The 26,440-nt window shown below is 34.1% G+C and overlaps 1 protein-coding gene across 17 annotated transcripts in view; it reads right to left on the reverse strand.

Annotated features, from left to right (window-relative positions):
- LOC106884052 (uncharacterized) overlaps nt 1-26,440 on the reverse strand; it is a 177,652-nt gene that overhangs the window by 117,767 nt on the left and 33,445 nt on the right. For all 17 annotated transcript variants that reach the window (XM_089347361.1, XM_089347362.1, XM_089347364.1 and 14 more), the window contains 13 exons: nt 20,397-20,467; nt 18,621-18,674; nt 18,275-18,349; nt 16,506-16,595; nt 10,793-10,840; nt 9,985-10,029; nt 6,626-6,670; nt 4,611-4,658; nt 3,869-3,916; nt 2,703-2,750; nt 2,164-2,211; nt 1,435-1,482; nt 697-744 (listed from right to left, as the gene is read on the reverse strand). In XM_089347361.1, coding sequence (XP_089203487.1) covers nt 697-744; nt 1,435-1,482; nt 2,164-2,211; nt 2,703-2,750; nt 3,869-3,916; nt 4,611-4,658; nt 6,626-6,670; nt 9,985-10,029; nt 10,793-10,840; nt 16,506-16,595; nt 18,275-18,349; nt 18,621-18,674; nt 20,397-20,467 — 716 coding nt within the window. The remainder of the gene's footprint in view (nt 1-696; nt 745-1,434; nt 1,483-2,163; nt 2,212-2,702; nt 2,751-3,868; nt 3,917-4,610; nt 4,659-6,625; nt 6,671-9,984; nt 10,030-10,792; nt 10,841-16,505; nt 16,596-18,274; nt 18,350-18,620; nt 18,675-20,396; nt 20,468-26,440) is intronic.

The raw sequence follows: 26,440 nt of genomic DNA on the forward strand, positions 1-26,440 counted from the left end.
TATATATTTACGATTCCATTAATATAGCAAATATATTTCTTAATTTTGAATAATACAACATTTCAATTGTTCAATATAGTGGTTTATACACAGTCAGACAGTTGTCTATTGGTCGGAGTCATTCTGTAATTCTATGTATGTGTCAAGGACATAATTGGTACATATTGCATTGTGCATGGTTTTGTATAAGAAAAAGAATGGAAAGCTCAACATATCACCACATGCATTTCAATAGCATGTTATTTATTACAAATGCAAAGTACATTATATAACATTACATAATTCTACATTGTCACAGAGCCATACCATTTCATCAGATAATATTCAACAACCATTCCGTGAAAGATAATCAATCTAGGGGTATAAAAAGCTTTATCCTCATAGATTTGATTGCATTTAATCCAGTATTACCTGAGGAAATATTCTAACTGTGCAACAATGTTCAATTATGTAATGTTATGTAATGTACTTTGCACTGATAACAAAGAATTACAATGTTTAGATGTGTGTAATGTTGTTTTGAACTATTCATTCAGTCTTCTTTACCATACACACACACACACACACACACACACACACACATGCACTCACACATACACAAATACATACAAACTCACAAACACACTTACATAATGGTATAGGAGATTGAATAGTGCTTTTCAGTTCATGACAAATTAAAACAACTTTAATAATTACCCTTTTAGCATCCTTGTAGTCTTCTTTAGAGCTTATGGCAGATTTTTTCTGTAAAATAAAATGAAAGCATATATATTTACGATTCCATTAATATAGCAAATATATTTCTTGATTTTAAATAATACAACATTTAAATTGTTCTATTAGTGGTTTATACACAGTCAGACAGTTGTCTACTGGTCTTAGACATTCTGTAATTCCATGTATGTGTTAATGACATAATTGGTACATATTGCATTGAGCATGGTTTTGTATAAAAAAGAGTATGGAAAGCTCAACATATCACCACATGCATTTCAATAGCATGTTATTTATTACAAATGCAAAGTATATAACATTACATAATTCTGCATTGTCACAGAGCCATACCATTTCATCAGAAAATATTCAACAACCATTCAGTGAAAGCTAATCAATCTAGGGGTATAAAGAGCTTTATCCTCATAGATTTGACTGCACCTGAGGAAATGTTCTAACTGTGCAACAATGTTCAATTATGTAATGTTATGTAATGTACTTTGCACTTATAAGAAAGAATTACAATGTTAAGATGTGTGTAATGATGTTTTGAACTATCCACTCAATTTTCTTTACCACACACATGCGCACTCACATACACAAATACACATGCACACATGCACACACACAAACACACAAACACACACACTTACACGATGCTATAGGAGATTGAATAGTGCTTTTCAGTTCATGACAAATTAATACAGCTTTAATGATTACCTTTTCAGCATCCTTGTAGTCCTCTTTAGAGCTTATGACAGATTTCTTCTGTAAAATAAAATGAAAGCATATATATTTATGATTTCATTAATATAGCAAATATATTTCTTGATTTTAAATAATACAACATTTAAATTGTTCTATTAGTGGTTTATACAGTCAGACAGTTGTCTATTGGTCTTAGACATTCTGTAATTTCATGTATGTATCAATGACATAATTTGTACATATTGCATTGTGCATGGTTTTGTATAAAAAAGAGAATGGAAAGCTCAACATATCACCACATGCATTTCAATAGCATGTTATTTATTACAAATGCAAAGTATATAACATTACATAATTCTGCATTGTCACAGAGCCATACCATTTCATCAGATGATATTCAACAACCATTCCATGGAAGACAATCAATCTATGGGGATAAAAAGCTTTATCCTCATAGATTTGACTGCATTTAACCCAGTATAACCTGAGGAAAGGTTTTAACTGTGCAACAATGTTCAATTATGTAATGTTATGTAATGTACTTTGCACTGATAACAAAGAATTACAATGTTTAGATGTGTGTAATGTTGTTTGGAACTATTCATTCAGTCTTCTTTACCATACACATGCACACACACATACATAAATACATACAAACACACACACACACTTACACAATGGTATAGGAGATTGAATAGTGCTTTCCAGTTCATGACAAATTAAAACATCTTTAATAATTACCCTTTTAGCATCCTTGTAGTCTTCTTTAGAGCTTATGGCAGATTTTTTCTGTAAAATAAAATGAAAGCATATATATTTATGATTTCATTAATGTATCAAATAATTTTTTTTGTTTTTAAATAGTACAACGTTTATATTGTTCTATGTAGTAGTTTATATACATTTAGACAGTTAATCAGGTGATATTCAGCAATCACTCATTGAAATACAGTCAATCTTGGAGAATAAAAATATTTATCCTCAAAGATATGACTGCATTTACTCAGCTTCACTCAAGTAAGCTTCGTAGTTATGCAACAATGTGGAATTATGCAATATTATGTAACATACTTTATATTGACAATAAATAATTACACTGTTGAGACATGTGTAATAATGTTTTGAGTTATCCATTCATTTTTTTACTACACACACAAACACACAGAAACACAAATACATCCACACACTAACACACACACACACACACTCAATGGCATAGATAGTTGAATAGTTGCTTTTCAATCCAGATGAGCAAATTGATATATATGTTTAATAATTACCTTGTCAACATTCAGGTGTGTTTCTCTAGAACTTACAGCAGATTGTTTCTGTAAAACAAAGGAAAGCACATATATTCATATTTATATATTAACATGATTCCATTAATGTAGTAAATATATATCTTGATTTCAAATAGTACATTTAAACTGGTCAGTGAAGAGTCCCCACAGAGTCAGACAGCTGACTACTGGTCTTGGGCATTCTGTAAATCCATATATGTATCAAAGGCGTAATTAGTACATATTTCAAAGTGCATCATTGTGTACAGTGTAAAAGAATGGGGAGCTGAACATATCAGATGTACCTCAATAGCATGGTTATTTCTGACAAATGCAAAGGACATAATATAGCATTACATAATTCTGCATTGTCACATAACAATTCCATATAATCAGGTAATATTCAGCAATCACTCATTGAAAAACAAACATTTTTTTGAGAATAAAAATCTTTATCCACATAGATTTCACTGCAGTTTACCCAGTATCACCTGAGGAAACAGTGGTTTTGCGACAATGTAAAATTACGTAGTGTTGAGTAATGTACTTTTCACTGATAATACATAATCACACAGTTGAGATGTCTGTAATGATGTTTTGAGCTATTCATTCATTTTTTTATCACACACACACACACACACACGTGTGCGCATGCACACACACACATACACAAACACACAATGAATAGTTGCTTTTCAATCTAAGAAAAGCAAATTAATATCTACTATAATAATACTCTTATGTATTTCTTCGCCACAACATATGAATGAGAAAGGAAGGGATGATAGATGAATAAGGAAGGAAGGGGTGATGGCAAACTTGGTAGTGGGATGATGGCAGTTATACGGTAAAAAAAAAAAATCAAACAGCACTTCAACTCTGCGTGAGTATATGTGTGTGTACATAAAAGGGAGTTATGTAAATGTGTGTGTGTGTGTGTGTGTGTGTGTGTGTGTGTGTGTGCAATGGAAGTGGGATGGTGAATATTCAATGCTGAAAACAAAAGCCAAACAGCTTTTCAACTCTGTGTGAGTATATGTGTGTGCATGTACAAGGGAAGTATGTAAGTGTTTCTATCTATAATTATTTTGTACCTCATTTATCTATAAAATACTACAATTAGCCGTCATTTTTGTCAGCACGGGGCCAGCAAATCTTATAATTACCTTGTCAGCATCCTTGTAGTCATCTTTAGAACTTTTGGCAGATTTTTTCTGCAAAATGAAATGAAAGCATATATATTTATGATTCCATTAATGTAGTAAATATAGTTTTTGATTTTAAATAGTACAACATTTAAACTGATGAGTGTAGAGTCCATACATTGTCAGACACTTGTCTACTGGTCTTAGGCATTCTGTAAATCTATGTATGTATCACTGGCATAACTGGTACATATTGCAAAGTGCATCATTTTGTATACAACAAAAGAATGGAAAACTCAACATATCACCACATGCATTTCAATAGCAGGATTATTTATTATGAATGCAAAGTACACTATGTAACATTACATAACTCTGCATTGTCACATAACCACACTTCTTCATCAATTGATATTCAACAATCATGCATTGAAATGCAATCAATCGTTGGGGATGAAGATCTTTATCCTCATAGATATGTCTGAAGTTTACCCAAGTATTACCTGAGAAAATGTCAAGGTTATGCCAGGTCATGAAATCACATAATGTTATATAATGTACTTTGCACTGATAATAAAGAATCACACAATTGAGATGTGTGCAATGATGTTTTGAATGATCCATTTAATTTTTTTTTGATACACACAGACCCCCAAACATACACACCCACACACACAAACAAACACACACACAATGGTATAAATGGTTGAATAGTTGCTTTTCAATCCCTGGACAAGTAATTTAATATATCTGTAATAATTACCTTGTCACCATCCAGGCTACCATCTCTGGAACTTAAGGCAGATTTTCTCTGTAAAACGAAAGGAAAACATATATGTTCATGATTCCATTTATGATTTTAAATTGTACAACATTTAAATTGCTTAATGCAGCAGTCCATATGGAGTCAGAGATCGGTCTACTCGTCTTAGGCATCATGTAAGTCCATGTATGTATCAATGGCGTAATTGGATACATATTGCAAAGTGCATCATTTTGTGTAAAAAAAAAGAGAAAGCAAAGCTCAACATATCACCACATGCATTTCAATAGCATGGTTATTTATTAAAAATATAAAGTACATTATATAACATTACATAATTCTGCATTGTCACATAACAATCCCATTTTATCAGGTGATATTCTATAGCCATTTCATGAAATACAATCAATCCATGGTGATAAAGATGTTTATCCTTATAGATTTGCCTGCATTTAACCCAATATTACTGGATGATATGTTGTGGTTATGCCAGAATATGAAATTACGAAATGTTATGCAGTGTATTTTATATTGATAATACATAATCACATGGTTGAGATGTGTTTCATGATGTTCTGAGCTATCCATTCAATTTTCATTGTCACACACATGCATTCACACACACACACACAGAACACACACACACAAACAAACAAACACACACACACTCACATACACACACACACACACACACTCACACATACACAACAGTATAGATGGTTGAAGAGCTGCTCTTTAATCCAGGATAAGCAAATTATTATATCTTTAATAATTATCCTGTCAGTATCAATGTGATGACCTTTTATTATGATAAAAGCAAAATTCTGTCTGTCTAGGATCTCTGCGTCTCAGTCTACATTTGTTCTACATGGACATAATAGACCTTTTTTGAAATCAGGATGATCCCGGCATTGAAAATTTGCCCTTGATTCTTCAACATCCAGCATTGGGATCTGATTTAAAAGTATTTTGTTTGCTACTTGTAGCAGGTAGAGCTTGGCTGATTCATGTCATCTTGGTTGGCATTTGTTTGATGACATCAGAGATCAAGTGGGAGATAAATTACATTCGCTTCATTAATTTTATGTCAAGACAAGAACTTTGACACAAATTGGCCAACATTTGGGATTCAACTTGGGACATGAAGAATAGACTGGTTGCATGACAGATTCAATTCTCATCCATCTTTAACCTCTGATCAAACACCACCGGGCCATATAGTCATTATAGATGTATTATAGTCCTCCATAGGAGAGCTAGTTTAAATGTCTGCACAGAGTGTAGCTTTTAAGAAAGTTAGAAATAAAGGCAGATTTTCTCTGTAATACAAAAGGAAAACATATATTTATGATTCTATTAACATTGTAAATATATTTCTTGATTTTAAATAGTACAGCATTTAAATTAGTCAGTAATGAGTTCATACAGAATCAGAGAGTTGTCTACTGGTCTTAGGCATCCTGCATATATCATATATACACTTATGTATATATCAATGGCATAATTGGTACATATTTCAAAGTGCATCATTTTGTATAAAAAATGAGAAATGGAAGCTCAACATATCATCACATGCATTTCAATAGCAAGTTTATTATTACAAATGCAAAGTACATTTTGTAACATTATATAATACTGCATTGTCACATAACCATGCCATTTCATTAGGTGATACTCAGCAATTATGTATTGAAATACAATCAAACTTTGGGGCAAAGATCTTTATCTTCATAGATTTGCCTGCATTTTACCCTGTATGAGCGGAAGATATGTTGTGATTATGCCAGAATGTGAATTTACATAATGTGTACTTCATATTGATAGTAAAAATGATTACATTGTTGAGATGTGTATAATGATGTTTTGACCTATAGATTCAGGTTTCTTCACCTCACACACACACGCATACACACAGAACACACACACACACAACAAACACACACACAATGATATAAATGGTTGAATAGTTGCTTTTCAATCCTGAACAAGTACTTTAATATATCTGTAATAATTACCATGTCAGCATCCAGGGTATCATCCATAGAACTTAAGGCAGATCTCTGTAAAACAAAAGGAAAACATATATGTTCATGATTCCATTTATGATTTCAAATTGTACAACATTTAAATTGCTTAATGCAGCGGTCCACATGAAGTCAGAGACCTGTCTACTCGTCTTGGGCATCATGTAAGTCCATGTATGTATCAATGGTGTAATCGGGCACATATTGCAAAGTGCATCATTTTGTGTAAAAAAAAAGAGAAAGCAAAGCTCAACATATCACCACATGCATTTCAATAGCATGGTTATCTATTAAAAATACAAAGTACGTTATATAACATTACATAATTCTGCATTGTCACATAACAATCCCATTTGTTATTCAGTAGCCTCAAATTGTTATGTGACAATATCAAATGGGATTGTTATGTGACAAACACCACCAGGCAATATAGTCATTATAGACGTATTATAGTGATGCTATTTAACTCTCGTTAGTTTTAGTCCTCCATAGGAGCTAGTTTAAATGTTTGCACAGAGTGTAGCTTTTAAGCTGGTTTGAAATATAGGCAGGTATTCTCTGTAAAACAAAAGGAAAACATATATTCAAGATTCCATTAATGTAGTAAATATATTTCTTGATTTTAAATAGTACAGTATTTAAATTAGTCAGTAAAGAGTTCATACAGAATCAGAGATTTTCCTACTGGTCTTAGGCATCCCGTATGTATCATATAAAATGGGATTGAAAAGAACTTTGGGACAAATTGAAATTTAACTTGGGACGCGAATGATTGCATTACTAATTCTTATTAATCTTTAACCTCTCATCAAACACCACCGGGGCATATAGTTATTATAGACGTATTATAGTCATGCTATTTAGCTCTCCTTAGTTTTAGGCAACAAACCCTATTAGCCCTCCATAGGAGCTAGTGCAAATGTCCACACAAAGTGTAGCTTTTAAGAGAGTTAGAAATAAAGGCAGATTTTCTCTGTAAAACAAAAGGAAAACACATATTCATAATTCTATTAACTTAGTAAACAAATTTCTTGATTATAAATAGTACAACATTTAAACTGGTCAGTGAAGAGACCATACAGAGCCAGAGTGTTGTCTACTGGTCTTAAGCATCCTGTATATATCAATGGCATAACTGGTACATATTGCTACATATTGCATGATTTTGTGTAGAAAAAGAGAATGGAAAGCTCAACATATCACCACATGCATTTCAACAGCATGATTATTTATTACTAGCAGAAATACCCAGCTTTGCCCGGGTTAAAGAGATTAATGAAATCTAAAAACGCCTTCTAGACTACGCAACCCTCAACTGTTAGTAGCTACGATACCATATTTCTACATTAATAACTCTCCAATCCATGCCAGCATGGAACATAGATATTAAGTGGAATGCCAGTCTCTCATCTGGGAGGGCCTTGAAATCAATGTTACCAACTGGGGACTATGTGTGTCGCAGTGATAATAAAAAGACTCAAAGGAGGTCTGCAACGAAATAATTTTACTCAACACTTTGCAAGTGTATCAGTGGAGGCAAAGATGCGTCTCATTTACTTGACAATTTATGCACCACATTGCAGAAATCACAATGTAAGTATATCTGAAAGGGTAGTCTTACACTGTTGTACTGTTGAATTACAAATAATGCTCATCTGTTATGTTCGGCTTAAAATTTCATCAACATCAAAAGTATATGAATTTTCATGGGAGTTATGGCCGTTATGCATAGAATATAATTTCCAAATTGCAGACAAAATTTACAATCGATAAATGTCTTAGAACAACCAGTCTCTTATCTGGGAAGGCCTTGAAATCAATGTTACCAACTGGGGACTATGTGTGTCGCAGTGATAATAAAAAGACTCAAAGGAGGTCTGCAACGAAATAATTTTACTCAACACTTTGCAAGTGAATCAGTGGAGGCAAAGATGCGTCTCATTTACTTGACAATTTATGCACCACATTGCAGAAATCACAATGTAAGTATATCTGAAAGGGTAGTCTTACACCGTTGTACCGTTGAATTACAAATAATGCTCATCTGTTATGTTCGGGTTAAAATTTCATCAACATCAAAAATATATGAATTTTCATTGGAGTTATGACCGTTATGCATAGAATATAATTTCCAAATTTCATAAAGATCCATTCAGTACTTTTGACGTAGTTTTGGATAAGAAAACAAATGACTAATGTGTGTGTTTGTGTGCATGTGTATGTGTGTGATGGGTGTATATATGTATAGATATCTGTATGCATGTATATATATGTATATATGTGTACATATTACATGTACATCTATATATATATACATCTACACATATGTATACATATACATGTATGCATATAGATCTATATCTATATATATCTATACATATACGTGTACATATACATCTATATGTATACATATACATCTCTCTCTCTCTCTTTCTCTCTTTCTCTCTTTCTCTCTCTCTGAAAGTATCTGTCATTACAGTATCGAAATGTGATTGTTTCAGTTAGTGGAATAACGTGTACATATACATCTATATGTATACATATACATCTCTTTCTCTCTCTCTTTCTCTCTTTCTCTCTCTCTCTCTCTCTTTCTCTCTCTCTCTGAAAGTATCTGTCATTACAGTATCGAATGTGATTGTTTCAGTTAGTGGAATAATTTCATTTTTAAAGTGAAAGTATTTGACATGAGTGTTTTTGTTTCACTTTTGACAGGTAATACTTAAATAGTGGAGGAGATATTATGTTGCCGTGGGCTCGAACTCTGCAAGAAGTTAAACATTTTTTTTGACTAAAACACAACTGGAACCCTAAGTAAGGCATCTGTAAAATTTGAATGAAATTGGTTCCGTAGTTCTCGAGTTTTAGGGATTCACACAGACAGACAGACAGACACACATTCTCATTTTTATATATATAGATAGATGAATGCAAAGTACATTATATAACATTATATAATTCTACATTGTCACATAACCATACCATTTCATTAGGTGATACTCAGCAATTATGCATTGAAATACAATCAAATTTTCAGAATAAAGACCTTTATCTGCATAGAAATGTCATGATTATGCCAGAATGTGAATTTACATAATGTTATGTAATGTACTTTACATTGATAGGAAATATTCACATTGTTGAGATGTGTATAATGATGTTTTGACCTATACATTCAGGTATCTTTACCCTTCTCTCTCTCTCTCTCTCTCTCTCTCACGCACACGCACACACACACACACACACATACATACATACACATTCACACATATGCACAGATAATGGCATAGTTGGTTGAATAGTTGCTTTTCAATCCAGGACAAGCAATTTAATATAGCTGTAATAATTACCCTTTCAGAATCCAGATCTTCTTTGGAACTTAAGCCAGATATTCTCTGTAAAACAAAAGGAAAACATATATGTTCATGATTCCATTAATGTAGTAAATATATTTCTTGATTTTAAATAGAACAGCATTTAAACTGGTGAGTTTAGTGGTCCACACACAGAGTCAGACAGTTGTCAACTAGTCTTTCGTACTCTGTAAATCCATGTATGTACCAATAATATAATTGGTACATATTGCAAAGTGAATCACTTTGTGTAGAAAAGTGAATGGAAAGCTCAACATATCACGACATACATTTCAATAGCATGGTTATTTATTATGAATGCAAAGTAAGTTCTGTAACATTACATAATTCTTCATTGTCACATAACTATCCCATTTCATCAGGTGATATTCAGTAGCCATTCAATGAAATGCAATCAGTCTTTGGGGATAAAGATGTTTATCCTCACAGATTTGCCAGCATTTTACTCAGTATTACTGGCTGAAATGCGTTGATTATGCCAGAATATGAAATTACTGAATGTTATGCAGTGTACTTTACATTAGTAATAAATAATCACACGGTTGAAATGCATATAATGATATTTTGAGCTATCCATTTTATTTTGTTTACTACATACATACATACATACATACATAAATACATGCATACGTACGTACATACATGCATGCATATATATATATATATATATATACACACACACACATACATAAATATATATATATATAAATATACTATGGTATAGATGGTTGAATAGTTACTTCTCAATCAAGGACAGGAAAATTGATATATCTTTAATTATTACCCTCTCAATAACTCTGCCCTGCTCTTTAGAAATTGTGGCACCTTTTCTCTGCAAAAGAAAAGGAAGGCATACATATTTATGATTCTATTTACATCGTAAATATATTTCTTGATTTTAAATAGTCCATATAAATTTCTTCAAAATATGAGGGAAGTTAAAAATTACCCACACTTTTGCCATAACAGATCGTTATTACTGTCACACTTCCTTCTGTGCATGCGTGTTCATAGATGGTACTACTGTGCTCATGTGATCAAAGTTTGAGCCTGATCACACCATTTATTGTTCTGGCTTTACAGTGTAAGTATGGCTGCTCCACTAGCAATGTGCACCAAAGAAGAACAAAGAGCAGTGACCCGATTTCTTTGGTCGGAAGGTGTGTCAGGTGCTAAAATTTATCAGAAGATTTTAAACACAATTGGTTGATGGTTTCAACAGTCTGGGCGACCATGTGTGGACGTGCATTGTCAAGCAGCAACAAAACTTTCTTCAACAATAGGCTTCAGTGTTTGGTGTGAATTGCTGGCTTCAATTTGTTTACCAGCAAAGCACTGTATCTTGCACTGTTGATCATACAACCCTTTTCCAGGTAGGCATCCAGTATGGGCCCTTTTGAGTTAGAATCACATTTCCTGTGGAAGACCGAGATTTGAATTTCTTCATCACTGGCAAGCCAGGATGTTTTCACTCCATACTCTGTCTTTTAGATTCTGCCTCATAATGATGGACCCACGTTTCATCTCCAGTGACTATTTTGCTCAAAAATTCCTCACTCTCATTGTTGTAGCGATCAAGTAAATGTCAGTAGACCTCAAGACATTTGCACTTGTGCTCTGCAGTAAGCTCTCTTGGCACCCATCTTGCACAGACTTTATGCTTGGGTAAATATATTTTTACACCTCATTGACTTTATGTTTGGGTAAATATATTTTTACACCTCATTGATCTAGAAACGTGCGTCCACAATTAATCAAGGTCGGGTAAATTCGTTATTTTTTCCTTTTTTGCCTTTGTAGTTTGCAAGTATTACTGTTTTTGGGAGTTGTATTTTAGTAGAGAAATAGTAGTTTTGGCTGCTATTTCTAATTTTCGGTGTGTGGTGAAGCAATACTTGCTGAACCCTAAATTTTAAATTGTGTTTATATATTTACTGATAATGGTTTTTAACACACCGAACTACTTGGTAAAATTACTAATTATCAATTAATTATTAATTTTTACCCTATGTCTGTATGAGTTTATTTGCTCCCTGATAGTAAACTGCAGTTTTCTGCAGGATTACTCGTAGTGCACATTGGTAATTGAAGAATGATATGATTTTCTCGCTTGTCTATATGAATACAGAAATGCTGTTCTTGGATAATCATTTTGATGTCGCCTGATTGAATTAATTATTCTTTTATTAGCATTCTCGGATATATAATTTTGAAAAATTGTGCTGATGAAGGATATATGCTTGGATAAATATATTTTTACACCTCATTGATCTAGAAACGTGCGTCCACAATTAATCAAGGTCGGGTAGATTCGTTATTTTTTCCTTTTTTGCCTTTGTAGTTTGCAAGTATTACTGTTTTAGGGAGTCGAATTTTAGTAGAGAAATAGTAGTTTTGGCTGGGGACAAACTACCTGTATCAACTTGCGATAAAATTAAGTAGTAATTTTACCTTGTACTTATTCTTAGTGCAAGTTTTGAAGAGTGCAGTTCAATTTTAAAAGTTATTTTTCCAAAGCTATAATGGAAGTGACAAAGGAGCATATTTGGCATATTTTGCTTAATGAGTACAACAAAGGCAACAATGCAACAGAAAGTGCAAGGAATATTAATGGAGTATATGGCGATGGGACAATAAGTGTAAGCCAGTGTCAACAGTAGTTCCAGAAATTCTGAGCCAGAAACTACAACCTATAAGAAAAGCCTCATCTCAGAAGATCTGTAGAGCTCAACAAGGATGTCCTGCAAACCCTGGTGGAACAAAATCCAGTCATACTGTTGAGGAACTAGCAGAGAAGCTTGGATTTGGTCATTCAACCATTCATCAACACATGTGTGCCATCAGAAAAGTCAGCAAACTGGGTCAAGGGCTTCCTCACAAACTTTCCAAGTCTAATTGTGTGCAGAGAGTGAATGTGTGTTCTTCTTTGATGTCACATCATCACAAATGAACTATTTTTGGACCAAATAGTGACCAGTGACGAGAAATGGGTTCTCAATAAAAATATCAAACACTGAAGACAGTGGGTAAGGAAAAGAGAAACACCAGCACCCCAAGCTAAGGAAGATCTTTACCCATGTAAGGTATTGTTATCTGTTTGGTGGGATATGAAATGTTTAGTCCACTTTGAATTTTTTAACCCAAATCAACAATAACAGAGGAGATCTATTACAAGCAGCTTGAGCGGCTTAAGTCAGTGCTAGAAGAAAAATGATCAACTTTGGTTTCAAGACAAAAGGTGTTCTTCCATCAGAATAATGCTTGGCCACATACAGCGAGTATGACATTCCAAAGGCTGGAGCAGTTTGAATGGGAAACGATGCCCTACGCACTATATTCGCCAGATATTGCCCCATCTGATTATCATTTATTCCACAGTCTTTAAACTCATTTGGAAAAAATATGAATTCTGTAGATGAGGTCAGAACAGTACTGGAGGAGTATTTTCTGTCATGGACAAATGCATTTTGGAAGAAGTGCCTTGCAAGTCTACCAGATAGATGGAAGAACATTGTATAAAATGAAGGAGTGTATATTTTAGATTAAAAAAGTACTTTGTCTATCTTAATTTTGAAAAATAGAAGTACAAAAAAACTGCATTATCTATGGTATGGCCCAATATATACATACCAGGAGGACTCAAGCCTCATGGAGCAAGTGATACTCAGGTCAGTCAGGGGAAACAACATCTTGGACCTCTGTTTCACAAATAATGTGGACCTTATCCATAATGTGAAGGTAACACCAACAACATTCTGAGCCCACAACATTGTTGAACTAACTATGTATGGTCCTAAGCTAACTGCTGGTATCTACCCTATCAGGAGGACTCAAGCCTTATCCAACCTGTATTTCAATAAAGCAAAATGGGAATCAATCCACAAAGAGATCCACGAATGTAACTGGTCCAACATTCTTTGTATGCAAGACACTGACTTGAAATTCAACCAGTTTATGTCAACAATGCAAGCTATATGCACTAAATATACCTCAGAAGGAAAGGCCAGCATACCAACAAACAAGATACCCAGGGAGAGAAAAATCCTTATGAGACACAGGTCAAAAGTCTCAAAGTGGTTGAGTAGGCCACTGAAGGATAGGGAGAAGTCTATCTTAATATGGGCACTCCTAAAAATCGAAAACAAGATCAAACTCTCTCATGAGAGGGAAAGAGTAGAGAGAGAGAATAGAGCTGTGGAAAACATAAAAACAAACCCCAAAGCTTTCTACAAATTCACAAAGGAAACAGCCATAATACAATATAAGATAGGACCATTATTCCAAGGGAATGACACACTGACCACGGACCCAGGAAGGGTAAGTGAAAAATTTAAGTGTGTCTTCAATTCCCCACTTGGACACATGCAGATAAAAACCCGGCTGAATTCTATAATATTGCAGCTCTAAAAAAGAGGTGCCAACCATCGATTACATTAACATTGAGGAGACAGATGTAACAGCAGCCATAGATGAAATGAGCTCAACCTCTGCAATTGGTCCAGATGGCTTACCAGCTATTTTCCTGAAGTCATGTAAGCAGGCTTTAGTGAAACCACTTCAGATACTTTCCCAAAGTTTCCTTGCAATTGGTAAACTTCCTAAAAAGCTAAAAGAAGCAGATCAGGGGCCAAAAACTACAGGCCAATCTCTCTGACTTCACACAGTAAGGTCATGGAGCAAATCACGAGAAAGAAGTCGAAAATGTTTCTAGAAGAAAAGCACCTACTGAAACACAACGCAGCATGGATTTCGTCCAGGAAGAAGCAACCTCATATAACTCCTACAGCATTATGACTGGATTTTGAAACAGCTGCTGGACCATTCAGATGTCAGCGTGATATGTCTTAATTTTGCAAAGGCATTTGATAAGGTAGGTCATGGCATGATATTTCATAAGCTACAAGATCTTGGCATTGCTGGTAAACTAGGAGAGTGGCTGAATGACTTTCTTAAAGACAGAAGTCAGGCAGTTGCAGCCAATGGTGCTCTTTCTGAGGAAACTCAAATTCTAAGTGGCATCTCCCAGGGAACTATTCTAGGGCCATTACTGTTCATAATAGCTCTTGGACAGCCACTGTCATTAGCTATGCCGATGAAACAAAATCATCACAGGCAATAAAAAACCAAGATGACATCACAAGCTTACAGCAGGACCTGAATTCAATATACAAGAGGACCAAAGTAAACAACATACAGTTTAATGCGGGAAAATTTCAAGCACTGCACTATAAACTCACGAATGTACCACAGCCTGCATATACAGGACCCAAAGGCACTGCAATCTCAGAGTCACAAGAAGTGAAAGACTTGGGGATCAGTATGTGCAATGACACATCATTTTACATGCACATTACCAAGATGGTAGCAAAGTGCAGACAACTGGCAGGATGGATACGGAGATCCTTCAAGACAAGAGACCAATAAACTATGTTGACCCTACAGAGAACCTTTGTTCTCAGCTGCCTGGATTACTGCTCCCAATTATGGTCACCACATAGAGTCAAACTAACAGTGGAGCTTGAAGCAGTCCAAAACCACTATGCTAAAAAGATTGAAACATGCAGTAGATGAGCTACAGGGATAGGCTGCAAAAACTGCAACTTTACTCCCTGGAGTGAAGGTGCGACAGATATGTAATAATCTTCATATGGAAAACTCTAGAAGGACTAGTACCTAATTTTGGCATTAGGTAAATGCCAGAACTGGCCACCATTGTATTTTACCAAAGGTTCCATCCACTCCATCTAAATTCAGGACCAGGTACTGCAATAGTCTAGGATTCAAAGGCCCACAGCACTTCAATGCCCTTCCACAAAAATAAGAAATCTGTATAAGGTAAAAGTAGGTGTCTTCAGAAAGAAACTAGACATCCTCCTGTCCACAATATCAGATGAACCAACAGCTTGACATGAGATGCAGACGAGGGTAGCAGAATCAAACTTCCTTATACATCAAATGGGCCAACAGTTGAGACAAAGGCACATACAAGAGTGGTGATGTGAAACACTCCACACTGAGAAAATCAGCACGACAGTAGCTGCATGGCTGAAACAAGTAAAAGAGTAAAATATATATATTTCATCTAAAGGAGATCTCTTTAAAGATGCATAATGTTATAAAACACAGCATACTTCAAAGCTAGGTGAAACAAATCACCCTCAAAGTGAATGAGAGCAACAAATACTGATATTTCACAGTTATTTCCACTCATCAATGTTACATACACTTCCACTTCTGAAAGAAATCGCAATAACCAACCAAAAGTTTGTACTCAAATTGCATAAAATCTATATGCTGATGTGAAAAAGTGTGACACAAGGAAAACAAAATTCAAATGTTGCGTTTGAAGCAAACATTGTCACTATCACACTCTTTGTATACATATTTCTGTTTCAACCCAGAAATGTTTTTACTTTAACTGCTGCACCTCAGTAACATATTAAATCCAAATATTTGAAAACATTTTGGCTTCTTTATATAAAGTGAATGGAACTAACCTCATAAGCTTGTGCAAGCAAGCGCTGTTCATTTAAAGATTGTTTCAACTCAGAAATTCTTGTCTTTAACCGATCCACCTCAGCAACATACTAAATCAAAGTAGTTGAAAACATGTTGGTTTCTTCAGGTAAAATAAAATTTAATTAATTGCAACAAACAACTGAAAAAGCACAAGAGAAAATATGCAAACTAATGCAAAACATATTACATACTCACACACGTATAAGCATGTATGTATATTGATATAGAAAATAAGCCAAGATCTTTTGGTCCTGAAGTAGAATTCCAACTAAGGTCAATTTAGCTATTAATACCACTGGAATAAGGACAAATAAGACTAAGATCAATCTGAATAACCAAAGATGTACAATTTATGAGTAGAATGCTGCATTCACAGTTTTAATTCCAGTTCTTCTCAGAACTGTTTCAAAAGGGGTTAGACATTCAGAATGGTGACTATTGTTTTATATTAGCCAAGAGATTCATTATTTGAAAGTTTCTTGTTCCTTGAAAAATATCAGTTAGCTAATGGATATAAATATCAGAAAGCTGACTAAGAATGAAAGGAGAATGAAAGGATCTAGCTTAAAAAATTAAATTGCAAGTAGTCCCAAAGAATGTGATGAAATAGTTAGAACTGTAACATCAAGGCAAATTTATTAAATGAATATGTAGCACAAATCAGAGACCTTAATTTCTTATGGCAAACAGAGCCAATAACTATAGCATATACAACAAAAATCTACTGAACCCAACATAGCTATGAATCTGTGAAGAAATATCAAAATGTCTTTTCATGATAGCCATCTATTCAGGCTCTGCTAACTGAAACTGGAAAACAACAGCAACATCAACAATAACAATAGCTATCCTGTAAATATGTCAATAAGCACAAACATGGAAAGGCACAGGATTGTGTAGTTTAGAAGACTGCTTCACAATCATGTAATTTTGAGCTTAGTCCCATTGTGTAACACTTTGGGCAAGTGTCTTCTACTGTAGCATCGGGGCAACCAATGCTTTGTGAGTGAATTTGGTAGACAGAAAATATATGAAGTCGTGCCTGCATGTGTGTCTGCGTGAGTGTTTACATTCTCTGATGAACTGAGCTATAGATAGTGTAATTTGTTGACAAACAATACCATCTATAAATTATCCAGTAGCCCACCATTTTTGAAGAGAAATGGAATGAAAATTTACTTTGAAAACAAGCAAAAGTTAGCAACGGGAAAGGCATTTGGTTGTAAAACAATGCCTTAATAATATGTATTCATGTAATAATGCTAGCATGAATAGACATAAAACAAATAAGTGAACATTATCATAAAAAAGAAGGGATAACTATTTTCAGTTGAGTTGGATGAGGTAAATAAGTAATGCACTTTGCTTGTATGTATAAAGCAATGCCACAAGTTGGTTTGAATTACTGACATTTTAGAGTTACAGCCCCTGTTATACATCTTATGAAATTCTAGAATGGAACAAACTTACATGCATGATTTGTTCCATATGTCAGTTATGGATATTGAAATAAGATAAGATAAATGTTATACTGAGATATTAATGTCATATGGTTAAGTGATCTAATATTTAATGTAGAAAATACCAAATAAAGAGAAATATCACACATGAGTACTAATAACTAACTTCAAATATATGACTTATAGGTAAGTAGGAATATTTATTTATTTTGATTATGGTTACCATAATCAAAATAAATAAATAAATAAATAAGAGAAACTGAAAATAAAAGAAAATGATTACTTACTTCTTCCTTTATTGTTTTAATTTTTAATGCAGCTTCCCTGTTTTGATCTACACTTCTCCCCATTTTTTCAGATTTCTAAAACAAAAATTATTATTTTCAGAAGTGAAAAGCTAATTACTTTTCTGTAAATGGCATTGACAAACAATAAAATATACACAAAAACTCAGTCATCATATCAAATCTAATGTATGAATACGAAGGAAGATTTAATCCATCACATATTACCAAATGTGCAAAACATATTTTATACTCAGGTAATTTATAAACTGGGGTATTTTATGTGGATTATATATTTTTGTATTATCTGGGATATTTTATATAGATTAACCAATTATCACCTACTTACCAACTTTTCATTTTCTTTGATGTAATTGTTCAACAATTTATTTCTAATCATCATCTGTGAGATAACCAAAGAAATAAAATTGTTAGAATGACTTAACAAGACATGAAACCTTTGAAGGAACAGTATAAAATTGTGATGTGCTTGACTTTGATGTACATAAATGAGGTGAAGGGATAATAATTTGAGTTAGAAACTGAAACCCAGACATAATTTGGTTTACTAAGATGTTAACACTTCATGCAACTTTATTTACTTTCCTTATAAATTTACAGATTTCTGTTAAAGTAACAAACATGACATTTGTATGTGATGGAATTTAAAGTTGTGGTGCATTACTTTTCTTATAATAGCAATATTAGTTAAGAGTTTTTAATTGATACGTAAATGAATTGACAAACTCGCTTCTCAGATGAAATTCAAAGTTGTGGTGTCCATTACTTTTCCTGTAATATTGATTTCAAATACATCAACCCAGTACTCAACTGGTACTTATTTTATTGATTCTGCAAGGATGAAAAACTGACTTTGGTGAAAATTGAACTCAGAGTGTAAAGATGGATAAAATACTGCTAAGCATTCTGCCAGCTCACTGCCTGTACTTTTCCAGTAATATTAGCAATATTAAATGTTTTTATTGAAGTGTTAATCATCATCATCATCATCATCGTTTAACGTCCGCTTTCCATGCTAGCATGGGTTGGACGATTTGATTGAGGACTGGTGAAACCGGATGGCAACACCAGGCTCCAATCTAATTTGGCAGAGTTTCTACAGCTGGATGCCCTTCCTAACGCCAACCACTCAGAGAGTGTAGTGGGTGCTTTTACGTGTCACCCACACAAATTAATGAATTCTTTTCTTTGCAAAATAGATGAATACAATATTTTCCCATCACTACAAATCAACATCCTAACAAATCATTTAAATCTATTAACTACAGTGTTTTAATAACGCGCATGCACACACACACACGCGCACACAAAGTCTCTGATGAAATTCCTTAGTTCATTATATAACTAAAACTACATGCCAAATACTCAAGAATGATATAATAATCCAACTTTCAACAGAGCTCAAATATAACCCATAGTATCATTGCGTTCTCACATTTGGATCAGTACTGTTACTGAAGATACAAGCATTCTGGACCACAACAGTAGAAGGACATTTGGCTAACTAGAAAATACTCGCCTATACACTGCAGCTTCTAGCCCACAAATACTTTGTCCCTTCATTCTGCTTACTATAACTATTACAACAGCTTTTATTCCTATGAACTAGTTAGTCTTATATCAACACCATCAGACCCACCTGGTACATGCTCTCATCTTCCCCTCTTGTCACCTATCATTTAATTCTACCCATGTCATCCTCAGGTTCCACAGGAACTACTTTGCCCATCATTACTTATGAGAACATCAACATAAACCAATCAAAGATATTGATCCAAACAGTCTTAGAGAGTTTGTGAAGGTCATGATCACTGCACCTTTCCGTCTTGCTGAACCATTAAAAAAAATAACACATGCTTACATGCACACAGATATATGCACATATGCACACAAGGGTGCACTTACATACACTTGCTTGAAGACACATACAGTTGCTTGTACACACACATACACTCACATGTGCATGCAAATACATAGATATTCACACAAAAGTATATTTATATAAGTATATGATTATACTACAATCTGTTTATGTACTGAAATAGTTTGCTTAATATTAAGAAAAATTATATAATTTTATATTGAAAAAGATACACATACTAACTTCTTGAGCCACTTGTTTTGACTTCATTTTTTCTCTGATTAAATCTTGCTGAACCCTGTTCACTTTGATTCCTTAAGAAAGAGAAGAAAAAATTTTAAGCATTACATTTTTTGCACAATACTTCAAAATGAAACGAATTGTTAATCTTGGGTTTATATGCAAATAGAGTGAAGTCTATTTGCTGATCCATTGCAGCATAACACCTGTGAAAGAAAACTGAATTATGAATTAAAAGCAGATCTAGTAATATAAACATTATCAGTCATGCATACATAGAGTATGTGTTTTTTTTTTTATACACCCATTTGCTGTAGGATAGCATCCTGGGAAAAGCTTCCTACCTGATGCCAAGTGTTAAGAAACATTGAATGTCCCAGACCAGGTGAGACAACACTTCAATTCTTTTTTCCCATGTGCTACACTGTAACACATCACTCTATTTGTATATAAGTACCAGACTTTGTTTCAAGGTACATGTTATTGATAAGCTACAATAATGGTAAAATATCAATATCTACCATTCTTGGTCAACCGAGGTGATTTGTCTCTGGGACATTCGGTGTTCTTTAACACTCAGCATTGTTTGTGTAGTGAGCTTTCCCTAGATGCTATTCCATAGCAAAAGTGGGTATAAATAAAATGCAAACCTCTATATATGTGCAACCAATAAAGTTTATTTATATATAATTTTTTTTTTTACTTGCTTCAGTCATTTGACTGTGGCCATGCTGGAGCACCACTCTGAAGTGGTTTTGCAGAACAATTCAACCCCAGGACTTATTTTTAAGCCTATTACTTATTTTATCAGTCTCTTTTCCAAACCACTAGGTTACAGGTATGTAAACACACCAACTCCAGTTGTCAAGTGAAGATGGGTGGGTAAGACAAACACAGACACAAACACACACACATAGATATATATACATACATGCAGACATATATATATATATATATATATATGATGGGCTTCTTTCAGTTTCTGCCTGCAAGATCTACTCACAAGGCCTTGGTTGGCCCAAGGCTATAGCTATAGTAGAAGACATTTGCCCAAGGTGCTACGCAGTGAGACTGAACCAAGAACTATGTGGATGTATGGTAATGTCTGTTGACCTGACTATTAACACTAATGTTTTATGATAGTCCCTCTTCCAGATTTTAGCAATAGAATACCCCTGTTGCTATTAGGTGACTCTTCTTCACCCCTTTGTAGCCTGTCTTCCTCTGTTCTCTATTCTACTTGCATCTTTCCATCTTCTTTTCCTCCCTCCCCCATGCAATAGCCATTCCTTCAGTGTTCAGCTTGTTATAACCAGAAATGGCTCTGATGGAAGTAGCATTAATTTTTTTTGGTCATTCAATTTTTCTCAATTGATCAATAGGCCAACTAAGTAAACCTATTAGTAATATACCTATAATAGCTACTGGAAACAGCTGTAAGCCAAATTTTCTCCAACAGAGGTAAAATATGTAATGACCATCATTTTTAATCTGTTTTATACATAAGCACACACACACACTATATCATAGATTGCTGAATATGAACCTAGATAGTATGATTGTAGATCAACTGCATAAGTTATCTAATTTCTGAGAGTCGACAACAACTTAAGTAGCAGGTGCAATGACTTTATACTTTGTGATATATTCTTCTAAGTGGGAATAATATATCTCATATAGAAAATATGGAATATTTACCATAAGTTACACTCTGCAGGACATGTAGATGATTTGGTGACTAAACATTTCATTTGAAAAGTTCTAGCCCCAAACAGCATGGGTTTCTGAATTCTATAATATTATCAGGCTCTGCTTAACTATGCCCTTTTTCTGAGAAATCCCACCTTATGTCTACATAAAATTTAAGTGTTGCTGAGCTGACATGTCAGTTAGCTTATTTACATCTTCGTATCTATGACAGTAGTTATGACTTCTTTATATTTCAAAATATGAAGAAAACTATAAGAACTAAAAAAAGTGAGTTTACAGAAATATATTTATGTTTGGAACATAAAGACTTACTGAGGAAGAAGGTTATATATCTCATGTATATATATATATATATATATATATATATATATATATATATATATATATATAGGGAAAAGAACCAAGGTTCATGAACTCATCGATGAAAATCCACTGTCACATATATATATATATATATATATATATATATTATACTGTGAAACTTAATTTAATTTTAATTTTTAATAAATTGAATTTAATTGAGTTTTTACTTGTAAATTTTGATTTTTATCCCTAATATTATTATTATTATTATATATATATATATATATATATATATATATATATATACATACACACACACACACACACATATATATATATATATATATATATATATAAACAATGGGCTTCTTTCAGTTTGCACCAACCAAATTCACTCACAGGGCTTTGGTAGGCCCAAGACTATAGTAGAAGACACTTGCACAAGTTGCCACATGGTTGGGAAGTAAGCTTCTTACCACACAGCCTGACCTAAGTAAAAAAAAATTATAAAATATAGTTACATTGCCTTCTGGTACTTTGGATCAACCTTTGGGCATTTGTAGAAAGGAAACATCTTGAATCTGCTGTTTCTGCATATTTCCAGGTGCTTTCTCAGCAGAATCCACTTTTGAATTTCATATGGAAACCAGTGTCCAAATATTTGAAGTTGTTGTTGCTATATATTTCACATCTATTGTCTCCCTAGTCCTTCAGGAAGAATTCTGAATTATCCTCTGCTGTGAATTTTGTCCTCATGAGATGGTTTTAAAGATTTTTTGGTTGATGTTTACTTTTTTTTATGAGATTTTCATCAACCAGATTTATCATTTTGGGGCTTTGTGAAAGTATTTGTAGGTTTGTTTTTATAGTGTGAAATATGTCAGTCTCTCCTGAATTATGTGTATTGATAAATGGAATAATATTTCCTTTTTTGTCTTAGGCATCCTCAATTATATGATGTCCCATTTCATTGCCTTTTTAACTCCATTATTTATTAATTTTAAGGAGTAATTCCAACATTATAAGGGAAAGCACTTGCACTTTGTGGGACATTGCTGGCAAGTGACCTACTGCTATAGATACCAAAGCAGGGCCATACTTGAGCTAGTTATCAAAACACAAAATATGTAGAGCAACTCACTAGAGACACTGGATGCCTCCCCAAAGGCCTTACTCAACTAATGCAGGCCCTAGATGGATGCTGTATTGGGGGTTCAAAATGCCCAAGCGAGCTCAACCAAATAATGACGATCAGGAAACCTTTAAGTTTATTCAGTTGAATTTGACATATTTTTGGGTCAGCCACTATTACACAAATATGTCTTGCCATACTATGTGCAATGTTTTGTTTGATGTGTGAAGGATGACAAGAATAGAAGTTCAATTATTGGTATGTGTTTGTTTTTTGTGATATATATCTGTTGTTGCTGTGGAGTTATATTTTTACATGAATGTCTAAGAACAGTACGTCATTATGACTGGTTTCTCTCATGAATTTGATAGACGGGTGAAGGGTGTTCAGAATGTCATTGAATATTTGTAGATCATCATTTAGTTTCTCTCAAAAACTAAAGCAGTCAACAGGTAAGCATTTTCCACTTTTCAATGACATATTTCTTGAAATTTTGCTCAAAAGTTTTCTCTACTTTCTCATATAGTTTTTCTTTTAAAAAAACTCATCACCATGTTAGCATACGAGGGTGCAATTTTAATTATCATAGTTGTGCCCTTTATTTGTCGATATGTTTTATCATCAAAGTTAAAGGTGTTCTCTAGTACTAGGCATGTAGTCTTGTTAATGAAATCTGTTTTGAAACGTTCATTTATCTTCCCTTTATCTTTTTCTCCCCATTTTTGTTTCATTGCTTCCAGGCCCAAAGTGTGAGGTATATTAGTATAAAGGTTACTAACATCGAAACTTATAAGGATAGTTCTTTCTGGGACAGTGGGCAGAATGTATAGGGTGTGGTAGAGAGGACGGACGTTTTTGAAAAATTCACAAAATCATTAATTTTAGCTGCAAACAAATTTTATTGACATCAATGTGTTTGTATTGAATTAGCATTTGTCAAAATCAAGTGTGGAAAACAACATCCATCATGTGGTGTCTGTTTTCAATGATGCATTTCTGAAGGTGTTCTGGGGTCCATACCATTCATGGCACCCCCACCGGTCTTCTATTCATTAGTGTACCTTGTGTATGAAGTGCATTCAACATAAGATTGTGTTATTAATAGGAACAGTCTGATTTTGGTGAACGTTGAAGTGGCGCTGAAACTCATGCTGAACTGCTGTGACAGACTCATTATTCTTCACATAACTTGTAGGCAAACACGCAATGCTCTATTGTTCATAGCGCCATGGCTTTACCTGAAAAGAAAAAAAAATGCTAAGACTCCACTGACCAAATGGTATCTGTCAGACATATGTTTCTCCCTCTAGGGCTGAGTAATAACCATTTCAAAATCGTCTGTCCTCTCTGTCCCACCCTGTATTTGAGAAAATCCATGTTGTGTTTTATATAGCTGGATATTAATGATCATGAGTTTTCAAGGAATATATTTGAAAGATAACTTAGTCAATGTGCTGGAGACTGTGGCCCAGCAACTACTGCTCTCAATTTGAGATCAGTAGGTCCTTAGTACTTTTATATACTGGTTCTTCTGTTTATTCATGGCACTCTGTATTTCCAAACTTTTAAGGGTCTTGGGTAATCTGTAGAAATTGTTCTATTCAATTTCAGAGTTATCTATGAAGGAGTCTGGGTATTGGTTAATTAATGTTCCGATTTTATTCATTTTTGCTTTTTCTGGACTTCTTGTTTCTTCCTTATAGTAATTTTGGTCTGTTAGGTGTTCCAATATTTTGTCTTTATAATAGTCCCTGTCCATAATCACAATTGGCCCACTCTTATTGGTTTCTTTGAGGATGATATTGAGTTGTAATTTATTAGTGTTAGTAAAGCCTTCTTTTCTTTATGAAGGTTTTGCTTGCATTTACAGACACTGAGAGAGAATTTGGAAAGTGTATCTGTGTACTTCTATATGTAAACCAGGTTGACAAAATAATATAGTCTGCCATGAACACCTGTGCTTTGATTCTTTCTTTCTTTTTCTTTCTTTTTTTAGTCACTTTTGCTATGAATTAAATTAATGAATTCAACGGGATACACCGTCTGCAAGTAGTTGGGTTCAGCATATTATCCTCCATTTACTAATTGTTATACAAATTTTGGGTAAAACCTCCACTTTTACCCGCTCCCACTGATTGCACCTAATATAGCACTAGTGTAGCAATAATTGGGTACCCTCCCAGCAGTATACTGGATAGATACTATCCCTTAGTGGGTTGAACCCCCAACCCCTAACTCTCTCACATTATATATATATATATATATATATATATATATATATATATATATACCTCATTCGAGCGAGGTCATTGCCCATTCGAGCAAGGTCGTTGCCAGTGCTGTTGGACTGGCTCCTGTGCAGGTGGCACGTAAAAAACACCATTTTGAGTGTGGCCGTTGCCAGTACCGCCTGACTGGCCCTTGTGCCGGTGGTACGTAAAAGTACCCACTACACTCTTGGAGTGGTTGGCGTTAGGAAGGGCATCCAGCTGTAGAAACTCTGCCAGATCAGATTGGAGCCTGGTGCAGTCATCTGGTTCGCCAGTCCTCAGTCAAATCATCCAACCCATGCTAACATGGAAAGTGGACGTTAAACGACGATGATGATGATGATGATGATGATATATATATAGTTGAAATTTACAGAAAATCAAAAGACGAAAACAGGTGTATAAACAACAAGCAGGTGTACTAGTTTGACACTTGGGAAGGTGTGAAAGTCTTTTACGTTTTGAGCCTATGCTCTTCAACAGAAAGGAACATGAGGAAATAAACAGAGAGAGAATTTTAAAAAATTGGAGTTCGCAGTCAATCATGGTGACTGATTAGATATATATATATCCTGTTGGGAGTGAGGTAGGATTTATTTCTGACATCTGACTCATTATTTATATTCTTATTG

This window comes from Octopus bimaculoides, chromosome 2 (assembly GCF_046866305.1).
Source record: "Octopus bimaculoides isolate indiv1 chromosome 2, ASM4686630v1, whole genome shotgun sequence".
NCBI lineage: Eukaryota > Metazoa > Mollusca > Cephalopoda > Octopoda > Octopodidae > Octopus > Octopus bimaculoides.